At 43.7% G+C, this 18,037-nt stretch overlaps 1 protein-coding gene across 5 annotated transcripts in view; it reads right to left on the bottom strand.

The window, feature by feature from the left end:
- Window positions 1–18,037, bottom strand: part of SCRN1 (secernin 1) — a 69,019-nt gene that overhangs the window by 9,910 nt on the left and 41,072 nt on the right. For all 5 annotated transcript variants that reach the window (XM_055347264.1, XM_019031049.4, XM_063708439.1 and 2 more), the window contains 3 exons: window positions 13,974–14,176; window positions 10,682–10,876; window positions 6,587–6,752 (listed from right to left, as the gene is read on the bottom strand). In XM_055347264.1, the coding sequence (XP_055203239.1) occupies window positions 6,587–6,752; window positions 10,682–10,876; window positions 13,974–14,176 (564 nt within the window). The remainder of the gene's footprint in view (window positions 1–6,586; window positions 6,753–10,681; window positions 10,877–13,973; window positions 14,177–18,037) is intronic.

Genomic DNA, 18,037 nt, shown 5'->3' on the forward strand with positions numbered 1-18,037 from the left:
AGTTTGTCCCTCTCATCTATCCATTTTAGTTTAAAAAGAATACATAATAAATATGAGGAGGTTCCCAAAATATTCTAAAGCAGCCAAAGCTCTCCAAATATTTTTTCAAAGCTTAGTATACTCAACTAATAAAAAATATAAAGCCTAAATGTATTGAGGTGGTTAAAAGCTTTTTTGAGATTGAATAAGTTATATAACTAATAAATAAGGTTATCTAAAAAATAATAATTACATAAAATATTAACAAAAATTATTGCTGATAATAATTTAATATTAATATTTGTTTAAACCAGGATGTGGAAATTATCTATAATTCAGGTTTCATCATTTGTGTCTATGTACCCAGAAAAGGGGAATGGGGATAAGTCAGTGGTTCCCAAACATTTTGATTTCTTACCAATCTTTACAGAAAATCACATTTAGAATTCCAAATAGATAAGGAGATACTCTGACATTTTCCCACAGGTGAGCCACAGACGGTAGCTTCTTAAATGCTACTTGAATGAACATAAGCCCATTAACAGACACACCCAACTGTCTCCACTACCTACAATTAGCAGATACACCCAACCGTGTCCAGCCCACCTGACCAGGATGAGGCCCATTTCATCACATGCATGGGATGCCCCCGAGTGTCCCGTGGATAGCTTGGATGCAGAACACACCTGAGAAGGTTCCAGAAGGCTGATTCTGCCTCTGTCCTCAGGGCTGACTCTCAGACCAACCTTCAGAAAAGTCACCAAACCCTGGGTTGGGAATTTGCCCCAGTCACTCAGACTTCTGTGGTGTGGTGTGACAGGAATACAAGACGATGGGCCCAAAAGCACAAAGTGCTTCCAATGGCAAGGCACAGCCCAGCAGCCAGTTCATGAGGAGGTTCAAAGCTGGCCGAGCTACTTTAAAGGGACCTTGTGAGGGACAGTTAAATCAATGAGACCATGAGCAACACTAAAGGAAGCCTCCCCCAGCATCCAGCTCTCATGAAGACAAATCTAAGGGCTGAGGCACACAGTCCCATGACACAACGCACAGCGTGGGCATCCAAACTCCATTGCAGAGATCTGCAGAATTTTAGCCTTGAGTGACAATTTGAGGCAGAGCCAAGAAACATACTCCACTGGATACACCATTACCTCATCTGTCCATTTTTCCCTCTAAAGCCTTGTGAGGGATGCAGCATGCCAATGCAAAAAAAACTATTTTCCAATCATTTGTTTTCTCATTTTGGAAGAACAGCAACATTACCATGAAAATCTCTAACATTTCATAGCACAGCATAATTCTCAAAGCATCTGCATTCAATTCTCATGGTACTCTTATTCATTCATTCATTCATTCATTCATTCATTCAGCAAATATGTGTTGAGCCCTGGCTGAGTACCAGATGCTGTTCTAGGTACTAGGGATACAGCAGTGAACAAAGAAGGGCAAACATTTCTGTCCCATTTTACATATGAGATGACTGAGGCTCACAGAAGCTAAGTGCTTTGTCCAAAATCACATTCCTACTAAGTGGCAGATCTAGACATAAATTCAGATCTAAATGCAAGGTCAGTTTTCCCCACTACCTCTCACTCTTATATTCTTCTGTTAGTTTTTCCATACACCTTATACTGCTGCAGAAAAATAAAATACTTTTCGTGCTTTAGAATTTAGAATTTAATATCAGTGGCTAGCCAACAGTGTTGTCCTCAAACATGGCTCTGCTCTTACTGAAGATGCAGAAACTCTCCAAGCAACAAACCAGGCTGCTCCTGTGACCTGGAGTTCCTGGCAAATCTACTGAGGAGAGTTAGCACAGAAAGAACAATACATAAATCCCTGTTCAGAGGAAGCTGCTCAAATTTGAACCAATCTCAAATAAACCTGCAATACCAAGTTTCTCTCAAAAACGCAGGTGCCCCTCAGAGTGGTTCATCTATGTTTATTCCAGCTTTACTGTGAGCCACTTTAATCATAGAGTCAAAGTCACACCTGGCTCCCATAAACATATACACCTTTTATGTACCCACAAAAATTAAAACAAACAAAAAAAAACTTTTAAAGTCATACCTGGCTGAGAGCAGAACTAATCCATGAAGGGAGTTTCCATTTTAAAGGGAAAGAGAGCCAGTACTTTTGAAGCACTGAACAGCCTTAAGGATGGTGGGCTGGATTCAGCGGCTCTGGGAGGTTTTGAAAAGTCAGACGTGTAGGACAGAGAGAGGAGACAGCTGGTGTTGGAAGAATTCAGAAGGGAATTGGAGGGGTAGGCACCATGTTGCCTAGGGCCTTCGGCTCTGTCTATCTGTGCAGGCTGTGCCCCACGTGGCTCCAAAGGCTGCATGAGTCATGCTGACCAAGGCTCACAATGTTTGCTCCAGTAACAAAAAGCTGTTTCTGACATTTGAATTATCTAGATGGTAATATCTTGCCCAAGCCAATTTAACTTCTCAAGATTAGTACACTGGCCCAGCACTTTGGGAGGTGGAGGCAGGCAGATCATCTGAGGTCAGGACTTCGAGACCAGCCTGGCCAACATGGTGAAACCCCGTCTCTACTAAAAATAAAAAATTAGCCGGGTGTGGTGGCACGTGCCTGTAGTCCCAACTACTCAGGAGGCTGAGGAAGGAGAATCGTTGGAACCCAGGAGGTGGAGGTTGCAGTGAGCCGAGATCACGCCACTGCACTCCAGCCTAGGTAACAGAGTGAGATTCCATCTCAAAAAAAAAAAAGATTAGTACACTGAGAGAAGAGGAGGAAACAAAAGACACAGAGACACACAAGTAAGGAGGTGGGGTAGAGGGGAATGTCTCTGGCATCTCTCCAGCACCCTGCCAGTAGTTAAAGTAGCTCAGACACCCTATTTTCCTAGAACTTCTACATTCTCTGCCCCTTCTGGTTTACCCATCCTGTATCTTATTTATTTTATTTTATTTTTTGAGACAGAGTCTCACTCTGTCATGCAGGCTGGAGTGCAGTGGCTCAATCTCAGCTCACTGCAACCTTTGCCTCCCAGGTTCAAGTGATTCTCCTGCCTCAGCCTCCAGAGTAGCTGGGATTACAGGCATGCACCACCACGCCTGGCTAATTTTTGTATTTTTTTTAGTAGAGACAGGGTTTCGCCATGTTGGCCAGGCTGGTCTGGAACTCCTGACCTCAAGCGATCCACCCACCTTGACCTCCCAAAGTGCTGGGATTACAGGCGTGAGCGGCCGTACCTGGCCTGTATCTTGAGTATTTATTTGTGTATTTTCCTGCCTGTGGGGACCTCTCAGTGGTTTACTGGTCTAACAACTATATCTCTAAAAAAAATAGCTCAGTTTTATGGCATTTGCCAATTTCTGTAGTGTAAATACCCCCACTGTGGCCCATTTCAAGGGGCCAATGACATCACCAAATGTGGAGTTGGGAAGAGAGGTTCTCTTCACAATCAGCTTTCCGTGGCTCCAGCACACTGTAAGACTCCGAATTTTACACTCTCTCACAATGCTAAGGTACCTCGCTACTCCTCCCCTCTCCAATTCTTCACATCAATGAAGCTTTAACAAGTGCTGGCTTCCTAGGAAATGGTTTCCAAAAGTCAGAACCAGTATACTAAAGCCAATCAGTGTCACTCTTTGAATGACTGTGGCACACATGTTGATGTGATGGAATCTGCCTTCTCAATATAATTAAGGGAAGAACTTCTGCATCTCCCTCAAGCATTCAAACTCTGACTTTAGCATTTCCTTCCACCTCTCAACCTTACATAGTACCTAGCACATAGTAGGAGGAGGGAGGGAGGGAGGGGAAAAGATGATGTGAGTGCAAGTTATTTCAAGTAAAAGATCTATAATTAATATGGTGAGAAAAGGACAGACAAGTGTTCAGGCAGGCAGAACAAACGGCAGTAAGATCACGTTTTTTGGTTTTAACATTAACTGGGAGGGATAAAGACTAAAGTGCTGTTCTTTTCCAAGTCTGCTACTATGAAACGATTTCTAACATTTTTAGCATTAACAAAAGCCAAAATCTCCCTAATTTTCTTGCCTAAAAACCTAAGAAAAGGTAATTATGTTTCTTGCTGACAAAAGACAGTAAGTCGAGCAAGCCCAGTTACAGAGAAACAACTGAAAGGTTGAATAGAAAGAATAACAACCTATGACAGTTCTACAGTGACAGTAGGAAATGCAGCTCTTTTACCATGGAAGATAACAATGAATGTCTTCCAGAAGGGTCTTAATCTTCTATAATACAAAGTCTTTTAAATTAACTTAACCTTTTATAATTTTCTTTTAAAAGTACTTAAAATTTTTCATTTTAACTATCAGAAGGCTATGGCCCAGCCATTTTTATAACTGGATTAGGCCATGTCCTTCAGCCTAGGAAGTGGAGTTCCTTTACGTTGGTGTCCTGGGCTCACAAGGCCCTGTCTCCTGAGCACAGTGAGAGCCAGTATCTGAGACATCAGGGACAATAGGAGTTGGTTCAGCTCAACCCACTCTTTGAAAGGGTCCTGTTCCCTAAAAAGCCATGCCCAAATACTTCGCAGAGCATTCCAGACACTTGAAAATAGAACTCCAAATGTCCATATGTACCCCTGTCATCCAGTAGGATCCTCACAAGGGGCTACTGAGCCACCAGCATTAGGGGAGCAAGCTAGGTCACAGTCCAGGAGGAGGGAGGCCCAGACACAAAGGGAAGACGGAGCCCCAAATCTGGTGGGATAAAAAGTGGGTAGAAGGTATGGCCATGGAGCCAAAGATTCAGAACTGGGAGAGAAAATCAAGGGAATAGCAACTGGATTCAAACAGGAGGAGCCTCCTGAGAGGCTGCCAGGAGCGGCGTAGAGCAGTTGAGGCTCACTGATAAAGGCTGACGGGTGCCACGGGAGGGTGGTGGGCTTGTTTCACAGAGGGGCTGGGGGTAGAGGAGCAATAGTCACCTAGTGACCAGCATCACCTATAGGAGGATGCACGGCTCTAGCCCGTGGTCATGTGGTTTCATGCCTCTCTGCCTTTGCATGTGCCGTCCTCTCCACCCAGACTGTTGTTCCTGCTTTTTACCTAAAGAACCCCTACTCTTCTCACAACGCCCAGTGCTCAAGAGCTCCTTCCTCTGTGAAGTTTTCCCCTTCATCATCTCATTTGTGCCACCACTTTCCTTGTACACACTTCATCCATGGTACACAACAGACACAATATTTGGTACACAGTAGGTGCTTAGCGTTTGTTGAATGAACGAGTGAATGAAAAACCAAGAACAGCTAATACTGAGTTCCGCAGTCAGATCTGGTTAGAAACATCTATTGATATTGGCAGTAGTTTAAAAAATGAGGCCAAAGTGTCACAAGAGGTGCTTCACTTTTCCTCTGAGTCATCTAAGAACCAGTCCCTAGCTAGATGCAATCACTGTCTTATATTCCTGAAACAGTAAAAGGAGAATAAATATTTTCAGCTGCAAAAGGAATGAAATTTAATACCAGCAAATACCTTGGAAACAGATTCAAACTTTAAAAGCTGACTTTCAGACACTGATAATGATGTTCAGCCAATGGAACACCCCAAAAAACACCAGAGAACCTACTGGAATGGGCAGCCTTCTAGAGCCTTCTAGGCTGAGGATCAGACTTACCTGACAGATTCCTAGGTCCACCTCAAAGATTCTGATACGATAGGTTTCAGTCAAGGAACCTGTATTTTTTGAAAACTCCTCCAAGTGATTCTAGCAATGAACAGATTTAGAAACCACTGGATGGCTGGTTCTAAGCTACTGATGATATGATTCCTGATATACATGACAGAATGTTCCTGGGGAGAGGGGCTGCTGTCTGCCTGGGAGATCAGAGATCGTCTTCATAAATGATCGTTAAATCTACTATGTATTGACTTGGATTATCTCATTTAATCCTCCCAACAAGCATGTAAAGGTAGGGGCTGATATTATCCCCATTGTACAAATACAGAAACTGAAGCTTAGAGAGGTGAAATAACTTATTCAGCTACTACGTGGCAAAGGTAGGATTCAAAATCCTGGCAGGTCATTCTAGAGGCTGCGTTCTTCATCCCTGTGTAATGCTGCCTTTTTGCTGAAGCACATGGGCAGAAAGCAATCCCCTAAAACACAATGTCTTAAAGAAGGGGCCAGTACACTTGAAGTTGCTTCAATCTGTATTGCCTCCGAACTGTTTTATTCTCTAACTCACAGGAACTGGTTGTTTTGATAAATCATGAGCATTCCCACATCTCTCTGTCTCGCTGTGTTTTGTTCATTTCTGTATCCCTCATGTACCACACAATGCTTGGCCCATGATATATACTCAGTAAATATTTGGTATTAGGTTGGTGCAAAAGTAATGGTAAGCACCACAATTACTTTTGCACCAACCTAATAAATTTAAAAGAACTACTAGATTCCCTGACTGTCATAAATACTATGTGACTAAAACCAAGGAATTCACTTAATCAAAGCCCTTGGTGCTACACTGCCCACACTGAGGCTGACTGAAAAACGTGACTTTGCTATCGAAGGGGAGGACATGGTCAGGCGCTTACTATGCACTTGCTGAATGAGCTTTCAAGGGAAGCACTTATGTTCTGCCTACGTGACCAGGCCTCGGACAAACCTGGAAGGATCAGGGGTTCCAGTGAAGTAGTGAATGCATGGAAAGCTTCTATTCTGTGGCAGGACAGACACTCCACTGGCTGTGGTGAGGAAAGACTCAGAGTCTATGCACACTCCGCTGGCTTTGTCCCGTAAGGTGTTCATCATAGTCTGCACCGTGATGCTTTCTGCAAAAACACAAAAGACAGACAAATGGAAAGAGTAGATATAGGCCGGGCGCGGTGGCTCACGCCTGTAACCCCAGCACTTTGGAGGCCGAGGCGGGCGGATCACGAGGTCAGGAGATCGCGACCATCCTGGATAACACGGTGAAACCCCGTCTCTACTAAAAATACAAAAAAAAAAAGCCAGGGGTGGTGGCATGCGCCTGTAGTCCCAGCTACTTGGGAAGCTGAGGCAGGAGAATGGCGTGAACCTGGGAGGCAGAGTTTGCAGTGAGCTGAGATCGCGTCGCTGCACTCCAGCCTGGGCGACAGAGTGAGACTCCATCTCAAAAAACAAACAAACAAAAAAGAGTAGCTATAACACAAAACTGTGGTGTGGCGGGCCACTAACTAAAATCCATTCACTGCATTCTCTTTTTAGTAATAAAAACTCTGAAATTACATCTGGGACTGTAACTACCAAACTACAGTCTATTTCCCCACTTCCCTTGTGACCATGTGTGGCCATGTGATAAATGTTGATCAACAGGAGGTAAGCAGAAACAATGTGTGCAATTCCTCATCACATCTATAAACAAGGTATGTTTGCCTTTTGTTTTTATTTTCTCCCTTCCTGCCAACTAGGAGATGCAAACAAGCGGACCACAAATGGAATTCCTGTGTTGAGTCACAGTAACCAGCCCTGGACTGGCCGTATATACCTGAACTATAACATGGGAGAGAAATAACCTACTATTTTCTTTAAGCTACGTTAATTTGGGGTGTCTTTGTTACAGCATTTAGCTGTACCTCAACCAGTACAATAACTCAATAGATATCCACAAGAAAGTACATACAATCTACTACGCACAGTCCACCAAACTCGCTCCCATAAACTCTTGCTGGTCAGAGTCAATACTCTATTTGGAGAATGTCCTCTCTGCGGAGGGAAATATATGCACAGAGAGGCATTTAGAATATCCAGAGCCATTAGGACTGTTGGCTGTGACCACAGATAAATGGATAAACAAATCCTTGATTACATCAGATCCCATTTCTACATCTTCCCCTGGGTTATAATTTGTTAAAACACTATTTCAGTCTGTGTTCACCACGATGGAATTGAAGCATCACACGGAGAGGTTTGTTGGCACATTCACATCCTCTTTATAAATCTCTACTTACATGTCATACCTAGAAATATTAACAACAAATCCTTGTTTGCTTCAACTGTCCAATGTTCAGATTTCCTCATTGTCTTATAAATGAGCCTATTGATTTGAATTGGAACCAATGAGAATTGGAAACGTCTCTGCCTCTTGTTTTTTCCCCTTGCATCTTTTTTTTTTGAGATGGAGTCTCGTTCTGTCCCCCAGGCTGGAGTGCAGTGGCGCAATCTTGGCTCACTGCATCCTCCGCCTCCCAGATTCAAGTGATTCGCCCACCTCAGCCTCCCTGGTAGCTGGGACTACAGGCATGCACCACCACGCCCAGCTAATTTTTGTATTTTTTTGGTAGAGATGGGGTTTCACCATGTTGACCAGGCTGCTCTTGAACTCCTGGCCTCAAGTGATCCACTCTCCATGGGCCTCCCAAAGTGCTGGGATTGCGGGCGTGAACCACCGCACCCACTCAGCTTGCATCTTAGTTGTCAGAGTCATCTTTCCTGTAGTTTCGCACAGTGTAAGCTTTGCAGATGGCATCCTCATGGCATTATTTGTTGGGAACAGGGACCCCGAAATCTGGCCATAAACTGGCCCCAAAACTGGCCATAAACAAAATCTCTGCAGCACTGTGACATGTTCATGATGGCCATGATGCCCATGCTGGAAGGTTGTGGGTTTAACGGAATCAGGGCAAGGAACACCTGGCCCACCCAGGGTGGAAAACCGCTTAAAGGTGTTCTTAAACCACAAACAATAGCATGAGCAATCTGTGTCTTAAGGACATGCTCCTGCTGCAGATAACTAGCCAGACCCATCCCTTTATTTCGGCCCATCCCTTTGTTTCCCGTAAGGAATACTTTTAGTTAGTCTATAACCTATAGAAACAATGCTTATCACTGGCTTGCTGTCAGTAAATACATGGGTAAATCTATGTTCAAGGCTCTCATCTCTGAAGGCTGTGAGACCCCTGATTTCCCACTCCACACCTCTACACTTCTGTGTGTGTGTCTTTAATTCCTCTAGCGCCACTGGGTTAGGGTCTCCCCAACCAAGCTGGTCTCGGCAATTATTATATTAAATAGCGTATTTGTTCCTCTATCCTCTGTATTTCCTGTAAATTAGTAGCTAGACCTAAAGGCTTTATCAGATTTAGAGTTGATGTTTTGGCAACATTATTTAATATCTTTCACCAAGCTAGTTTTTTTTTAATTAAAAAAATTTTGACTTTTTTAAAAGCTCCTGTTTAAAAGTGAGTATTTTCTTACCTTCCTACCCAGAATATATTACATAAGTGCTATAGCAAAAGTCCTAAAGTGTTCTAGATTAAGAGTCAGGAAACATTTTCCTTCTTTTTTGTTTTTTTTTAAAAAGAGACAGGGTCTCACTCTGTCACCCATGCTGGAGTGAGGTGGTGCAATCATACCTCACCACAGCCTTGAACTCCTGGGCTTAAAAAATCTTCCCACCTCAGCCCCCTGAAGAGCTGGAACTATAGGCCCACATCACCACATCTGGCTAATTTTATTTCTTTGGAGAGATGAGGTCTTGCTAAGTTACCCAGGCTGGTCTTAAACTGAACTCCTAGCCTCAAGTGATCCTCTGCCTCAGCCTCCCCAAAGTACTGTGATTACAAGCATGCACCTGGCCTGACAGTAAATATTTTAGATTTATGGGCCATACAATTTCCATTGAAACTTTCCTGTTGCACCTGCTCAACTCTACCATTATAGTGAGAAAGCAGCCCCAAACAATATATAAATAAATGGGTGTGGCTACAGTCCAATAAAATTTTGTTTTTAAAACAGGCAGCTGCCAACAGGTCATAGTTTGCTGACCCCTGTTCTAAATGATCCAAAACTTCGCCTTATAAAATACAAGCATCACCAACAAATATAGAATGACTGTTGTGGGTTTTCTGGAAGGATTTCCACATAGGCACAAAAGTAAGAAGCTATCTAGTCGCCACATATACCTAAATATGGATTCTGATTTAAGTTAATAACTAGGGGCTGGGTGTGGTGGCTTAGGCCTGTAATCCCAGCACTTTGGGAGGCCAAGGCAGGCAAATCTCTTGAGCCCAGGAGTGTCAGACCAGCCTGGGCAACAAAATGAGACCCTGTCTCTACAAAAAAAAAAAATTAGCCATAAATGGTGGCATATGTTTGTAGTCCCAGCTATTGGGATGGCAGCAGGGGTGCAGCTGAGGGAGGATCGCTTGAGTTCAGGAGGTGGAGGCTGCAGTGAGCCGAGACTGTGCAACAGAGTGACACCCTGTCTCAATAAACAAACAAATAAATAAATAAATAAAATAAGTTAGTAATTAGTTGGCAGACAGAGTGGCAACAATTCAACTCATCAAGTATCCATGGAACAAAAAACTATACAGGCATCAAAAAGGGACCCTAAGATGAGTAAGAGACAACACCTCTGCCCTCAAGTCCCAGCAGGCTAGCGGGGCAGGGAAAGATGAGTCAAATATATAATTACTGATGTATGAGGATGGCTGCAGTAAGTATTACAAAAGGCAACACAATGACATCAGAGATTAAAGGAGAATAACACGGGTAGGAGAAGGAAACCTCCAGGGATGAGGAAGCACCATGTAAAAATAAATACAAGTTGTTTTCTTGCCTGCACATCAGGGACTTTTAGCACAAGTTGGTCTTTACATACAAGGGCTATTCTGTGTTCCTTTTTGTTTACCCTTCTAAGTTCAGACGAGTTCTCAGAAACAGCTGCAAGAGAAAGGGTATGAGAAGGAGAATCGTGAGGGAGAGACTAACTCACCTTCTTGTTTTTCTAAGCTGTCTTTGCCAGCACCGCAGTCTAGATGATCCTCAACTGGAGAAAAGACTTCGGAAAAATTGAACTCGCCCTCTCCCGTCCACCAACCTTGGCTCTGAGCATAACTCCTGAGTTCCGGATGCTCTGCATCCATCTTAGTGGTGAGCGAAAGCCGATTGCAAATGCACCTCACTCCCTCTGCAGAGAGTGCAAAGCCCCATAAGTTAAAAATATACTTATAAAGACTTAATCAACAAATGGAAATGTATAGGGAATCCTTTTCCTGAAACAATGACTTTAACTACAGGGAGGAATCCATTTAATTTTTGAAGAGAGAAACAGACAATCATTGAGTCTCTTTCTAGGAGACCTCCTAAAAGGTCTGACCAGTCTTGACTGGGCATTATCACATTTTAAATGAGCAACAGTCACTTAACCCATCTTAAAAGCATAATCAACAGGAAATATGTAAGGCTCTTCATTTTGGCTAAATAAGCCCCAAGCATTCATTAGTTACACACAAAAAAAGGGACAGGTCCTTTGAAAGAGGTACTGAGCTAACAAGACTTAGCAATCCATAAGGGAGTCCTCTATAATAGAGATGCTGTTCCTCTACAGCAATGCTCTATCGCATCTATAGAAAGCCCCCTCCCTGGTCTGATTTCTTTTCACCTGGAAAAACACTTTACACCCCTACTCCTTGGCCAAATCTATATGGTTTTTTTAAAAAATACAAATCGAATACTTCATTCAACTTTTTTTTCAGGTATCAACATTTAGAAAATCATAGTGGCAATGACAACAAATTGTTTTAAAATAATTGAATATATTCATGAATATACATATGTCTGGGTGTGTGTGTGCACACGTGTCTGTGAGTGTGTGAGATAAAGTGTGTGCATGCATGTGTGTATGTGTTTGAAAAATCTATGGGAAATTTTTTCTTATAAAAATAGAAGTGTGACTAAATAAATCTAGAATTAGAAATGCCTGCATTCTGAGTACATTTCACTTTGATGAATGAGGGCTTAGACCAGAAACTCTCCTACCAGCTGGCTGGCTTGCTATGTCTTCTTCGAAGCCTGAGCTGCAAATGCACACAGGACAACTCAGCCTTCCACCTTCAAGATGCTGTCTAGGGCACAAACACTAGGAAGTTATCAGTGCTAGCTTAAAAGGGCCATTCCTATTTGCTGCTTCCAGGGATTCTTGGAGAATGAAGTGAGATAAAGAACATAAACTACAAGCTACAGGAAAGCCATCATTGCCTGAAAACCAGTTCCTAGAGGCAGGATCAGTGCTGGACTAAGTTCTTTCAGTATGTTTTGCTTCACTGATTTACACTTCTGAAATAAGCATTCCTGGCTGGTAGGCATTGGTCCTTTGTCATTTATCTTTTCAGAGAGGACCATAAAAGTACAATTATAAACAATTAAAAATAAAAACCAGTTTTGGCCTAAACAAGTGATTTTGACATCATTCATACTAAGTTATTTAAAAAAATACTCTTGTAAGCAACTCTACAGATATTAGTTTCCTAGTGGGCAGATTTATAGTAGACATTTGCTTTTAAGAATGTTAGCGTTTGGGAGACGGAGTGCATTAAATCTTACTGCAATCCATCACACTGCTGCTGGGATCAGACGACATGAAATCAATAAGTCCAAGAAATGGCTGGGGTTCTTTTTTATTTAAATATTTAGTTAACTAATGGAAGCATTCATTTTGTGTAATTTTTTAAGCTACATTTTGAAGAGACGCTCAGCTTTTGAAACGCAGTCATAGATCAAAAAGTGTTAGGTTCAACTTAAAAGCAATATGACTGCTTTGAAGCATGGATTACTAGCACTCTTGATGGAAGCATTCAATAGTAAGACTTCATCTTAGGAGGGCTTTTTATCAAGGAGTTTTAAGTTCCTGCATTGTAGGAGAGTTGGAGACCTGGTGGGCTGCACTGGCTGTCTTAGTTCTAGAACTACTGTAAGAGCTGGGCAAGTAGGCACACACACTGGTAGGTGGGTACATGCTGGGCATATGAGGTGGAGAAACTCTCCGTGATTGCTGACGGACACCACTAGCCCATTCTACACCCTTTTGAGATAGAAAGAGGCCACCCCCGCCTCCAGACAGACACAGCCTTCATACAGCTTGGCCAGGAAGCCACAGTCTAGATTTCACTGCCTCACTGGGGCAATTTTGTATAGAGTACAACGTACCCATCATCCAGAGAAGCCCTGATCACTGGACTAACTTTGTGCACAGAAAACAGGCTTGATTCCCGTCTACTGTGGTAGATCTTCCGCTTCTAACTCAGGTCAAATTTGGTTCAACTCACCCCTAAGATAGGGATGGCACACAAGTTTCATCCCCAACATCATTTTGGATTACTTGGAAGAGACTTCCTGGTAAATTTAGTTAAGAAAAATACATAGGCCAAGAATAGGTTCAACGAAAGAGAAGTGTCGTGACCTACTACTCCACCATTAGCACAGGAGGGAAGAATGGCAGTGCACACATCACATGGTCACCACCCAGTCCCAAGGAGCTGCTCGGGCCAAAATTCCCTCTTAGGACTACTTACTTTGCTTCGAAGCCCTTTAACCCATTCTGGGATCTCATCCTGTCCAGAAATGAGGATGCTGAGGTGGGGATACAAAACTACCACTCCCACCCCTAACACTTACTTCCCCAGGGCTGTGTTAGAAGCAAGATGCTGCAGGGGCCACAGAGCAGCAAATTTATGGGCACTAAATTCTTCTGGGTGGATCATCTAGTCCTCTGCTCTTCTAGAAACACTGTCTCACTGTGAGAGAAATGAACTTCACTCACAAAGAAATCCCAGAGTGGCATATACTGGTCCTCACACAGATCTAAACTCCTATTTTAGAGGAACATGCCAAGCACAAAGATCTACAGGGTTGGGGGTGACAAGGAGCTACTGTCCAGTGAAGGGACTTGTTGACCTATTACATAAGAAGAGTCACCATTCTCTTGGCCAATTAATAGAGTAATGGTTTAAGTCATGGAATTCCTGGTAGTCAAAAGCAGGTTCTTCTCAGAAAGCAAACAGAAAATACGAAATGTTAAGAGACTGCTTCACTCCAGGTTCAGGAGACTCCAGATTCTCTTCTTGGAAGTTCCCAGAAATGAGAGGCATGCCAAAGCATGACAGTCCCACACAGAGAGGACCTGCAACGGCACGTCTTTCTTCCAGGTCTGACACTGTACGTGCAGGCCACCCCATCTCTGTGGCCTTCCCTGTCCTCAGAACTCTCCATCATCCACACCCGCTCACCTGTGACTTTCTCGGCAGCCCAGTACTTCCCTATGGTCTCGAGCACCCAGGCTTCATCACGATCCACAATCAGATATGCACTTTGGAAGCTGTGGCAGGAGTTTGCATCTTCATAGTAATTCCCACCTTGTCCATGTTCTTCCAACAAGGAGACAATGACATCTAAGGCTTCTTTAGCTGTTTCCCCTCTTTCTAAACCAAGCCTGCAGGAAGGAAACCAGAACCATACTTCGGTCATTTCATACCACAGGATTGTTACTAGAGTAACCAAAGACTGGGCAAGGTCGAGTTATGAAGCATGCCAACATGTGTAAACATGTTAAGTCTGCAGAACAATAAGCAAACTGATTAACTGCACTGTATCTCAGAATACACTTCTCACATGTTTGCTTAAAAAACCATATGGGGTGGCCAGGTGCAGTGGTTCATGCCTATAATCCTAGCACTTTGGGAGTGGCAGGATTGCTTGAGCTCAGGAGTTCAAGACCAGCCTAGGCAACATAGCGAGACCTCTTCCTCAAAAAAAATTTTTTTTAATTAGCCAGGCATGGCGGGACACACTGGCAGTCTCAGCTACTTGGAAGGCTGAGGTGGTACGATCGCTTAAGCCAAGCAGGTTGAGGCTGCAGTGAGCCATGATCATGCCACCACACTCCAATCTGGGCATCAGAGTGAGACCCTGTCTCAAAAAAAAAAAGAAAGAAAGAAAGAAAGAAAAAATCATAGGGGTGTTTTCTGTGTTTGGTCATTTCCCTTCGACACAGGAGAGTCAGGAACCCAGTGTCTTCTCCCTCTTGGAAGGCACCTGTGTGTCTTCCCCTCTTCTGACTGTGTCTCCCACAGAGCTGGCCACCTCAGCTCTAGCCCTTACAAAACCACCTCTCTGTGGCAGGTACTCCCTCCTGACTCTAACCTGGGCAAAAGGAAATCAAGGCCAAGTCTGGCCTTGATCTCTATTATTCTACACCAGATATTTTGCTTACTTATTAGAAGTGTTCAAATGCCAGACATTATCCTGTGTCCAGAGAGGACGTTGTCCTGTCTCTGTCTCAGAGACCTTATTAGGAATGGGCAGCTGGTTGGGACATAATCAGCCTTTTCTACATATTTCTCCTCCTGCCTATCAGCCTACGTCTATTGGTATGGCTTACAGCTTCAGTCATCAAAAGAATATGTATTCCCTTTGAAGTGAGACATCCATCTCCCCCTAGCCTTTCCAATTAATAAACCCTTTAAAGAGTGCACTGATATGGTTTGGCTATGTCCCCACCCAAATCTCAAATTACATCTCCCAGAATTCTCACTTCTTGTGGGAGGGACCCAAAAGGAGGTAACTGAATCAGGGGGTCCGGTCTTTCCTGTGCTATTCTCGTGATAGTGAATAAGACTCACAAGATCTGATGGGTTTATCAGGGGTTCCCGCTTTTGCTTCTTCCTCATTTTCTCTTGCACAGTACTGCCCTCTGTGTGACCTTGGGCAGGTTATATATTTTGAACTTCAGTTTTATGTCATCTATAAAATGAATGCCCACATCATTTAGTTGTTGTAAGAGTAGGTTTATGAGATAACATCCATGAAAATATGCAGTGCTAGTGCTTGTGACCAGGAAAGTGGTCAGTAAATTTCTGGAGGTAGAATACTGTGGCAGAGAAACATATGACTCAGAGATAAATGGACCCAGCTTCTAGCTATGGCTTTGCTACTCACTGGCATTAAGATCTTAAGTAATGTGACCTTTCCAAACCTTGATTTTTCTCATCTGCAGATTGAAAACAATACTACTTCCCTCTCTGGCTGTTATGAAAGAGGAAGGTACATGCCATGTACTCAGGAAGTGTCCATTTATTCATCTGTTCATTCAAATTATAATTCAGGTGGCAGGAACACAGGAGTCTTAGAACCTGGGCAATGGTGCTACTACAATGGTGGTACAAGCCAGTTCTTGGTGAATTTTCAACTTGAGAAGTAAAACCTATTCAAATTTATCTAATTTGATGCTTCCTAAAGGGATATTTCACTGTGCTGCCAGGGAGAAGAAAAGCTAATACAACTAATCTATAGGCTGATTTTTATAACAGGCTTATGTTTATGGTCAAATAATTACATGACAATTCATCTGACATTTCTCATTTTAAGCTTATGTAGCAAGACTCGGTTACAAGGCAGTGATTTACAAAGCTGAACCCTAAAACCTTAGGAGAGGGATAAAAGAATAAACCCACTAGAAGATTGAATTCAGCTGACTTTTCCTTTGGTCAATGTCATCTTCTCCAAAGAGAAGGAACAGAAGCAGGCACTCATCTTATCTTGAGGCTCCGGAACAAACAAAGGTGCTATGAGTGCCTCTCAGAACCCCACGTTGTGCACACTCGAAGGCCTCCTTCCTCCCTTCCACAGGTCCCTGGTAGCCCCCTGGTCACAATGCCTCACACAGACATTCCAGGCAGAATCCTGTTCCCAGGGCCTTTGCAGGGCCCCAACTTGCCCGTGCAAACATGTGCTAGGAGCATGTGAATACACAGCCAGCTGTAACAGCCCTGTCTTCGGAGCTTATGACTTATCTTTTTTGATTTCCAGTGTACTCTTCTGATGTTCTGCCTGTGTGCATTCCACACTGAGGCCCTACACTTGCACTTGCCCTCCCATGCTGACTTTGATGTCCTCTGGCAGAGTTGGCAACAGGACCTCAGCACTATCCACAGACCTAATTCTGATTTCACCCTCCTATCCCTTGTGCCAGGACCGTGGGTCAGAGATCCCCTTTGTCCCACCTGATTATTCCCACCTGGTCTTCCTACCATGCCATGAGGACAGGGCCAACTGCTCCATAGTACATGGGCTGTGAATAACACCAGGGTTACACCCTTGCCCTCTGCAACTGAGAAATGCAGATGAATCCCATGTCACTGGGTGCAGAAGAGATGCCAGAGAGACCTGGGGCCGCAAGTCACACGGCATCCAGAGGCCTATGTTAAAGCCATTCCCAACAGTCTCACCTCCTACATGGGGCAGATTCATGTGATTCCAGAAGAGAGCAGTGCTCTCTGGCCCCATGCCTAATTTCACTTTGGCTGCTACCCCTCTGCCTGGGCAGGACCAAGACAGGGAAGGGGAAGAAACTCAATGGGCCAAGGTTAGAGTCCCACTGTAACATCTATCTTCTGGGCAGTTCGAATTCTTCCAAAGTGTGTGCTTTGTCCAGCTTGTTCTGGGCCTGGGAATTAGATGCTCCTGAATTCAATTCCTAGTTTTATAGGAAAATCTTTCCTTGGGAGCCCATGACCTTCTCACAGGTATGTCAAGCTCACCCTGCCCGTTCCTGAAAAGTTAACACATCTCACTGAGAAAGATGGGTCACACCTGTACTTCTCCTGCTTAAAGCCCCTTTGTTTAGAAACTCTGCTTATCTTTTCAACATCTGTGCCTCCATGGATTAGGAGACCCCTGTCCTTTTCTATCTCAAATCAGGTAAAACTAGATTTGCCATGGATATATAATCACTGACTTGGGAAAAGTAATAAAAATAGGCAACACAGCCCCCTTAGAAAGGTGGGCCTAGTATTCTTATAGGACTCAGGTGCAAATAATCTTCCCTCCTCCCCACAATCAAGCAGTCTGCCAGGCCCTTCTGAGGTCAGGACCTTTTGGAAATTGGAAATTCCCAGCCTTCAGCCAGAGGGCTAGAAGCAGGAAGGTAATGCTATGAAGTGATTGCTTGTCCCCCTGGTTTCCCCAAAAATTCATATGTTAAGCCTCATCCCCAGTGTGATGGTATGGTACAAGGGGCCTTTGGGAGGTGAAGAGGTCATGAGGGGTGGAGGCACCATGATGGGATTAGTGCCCTTAAAAGAAGAGACACCAGAACGTGTCTTCTTTCTCTGTTCTCTGCCATGTGAGGATACAGGGGAAGATGGCCGTCTGCAAACCAGCAAGCAGGCTCTCCCCAGACACTGGGTCTGCCGGTGCCTTGATCTCAGATTTCCCAGTCTCTAGGAATGTGAAAAATACATTTGTGTAGTTTAAACCCCCTAGGCTATGGTATGTTTGTTATAGCAGCCCAAAT

The sequence above is a fragment of the Gorilla gorilla genome, chromosome 6 (genome assembly GCF_029281585.2).
Source record: "Gorilla gorilla gorilla isolate KB3781 chromosome 6, NHGRI_mGorGor1-v2.1_pri, whole genome shotgun sequence".
NCBI classification, from domain to species: domain Eukaryota; kingdom Metazoa; phylum Chordata; class Mammalia; order Primates; family Hominidae; genus Gorilla; species Gorilla gorilla.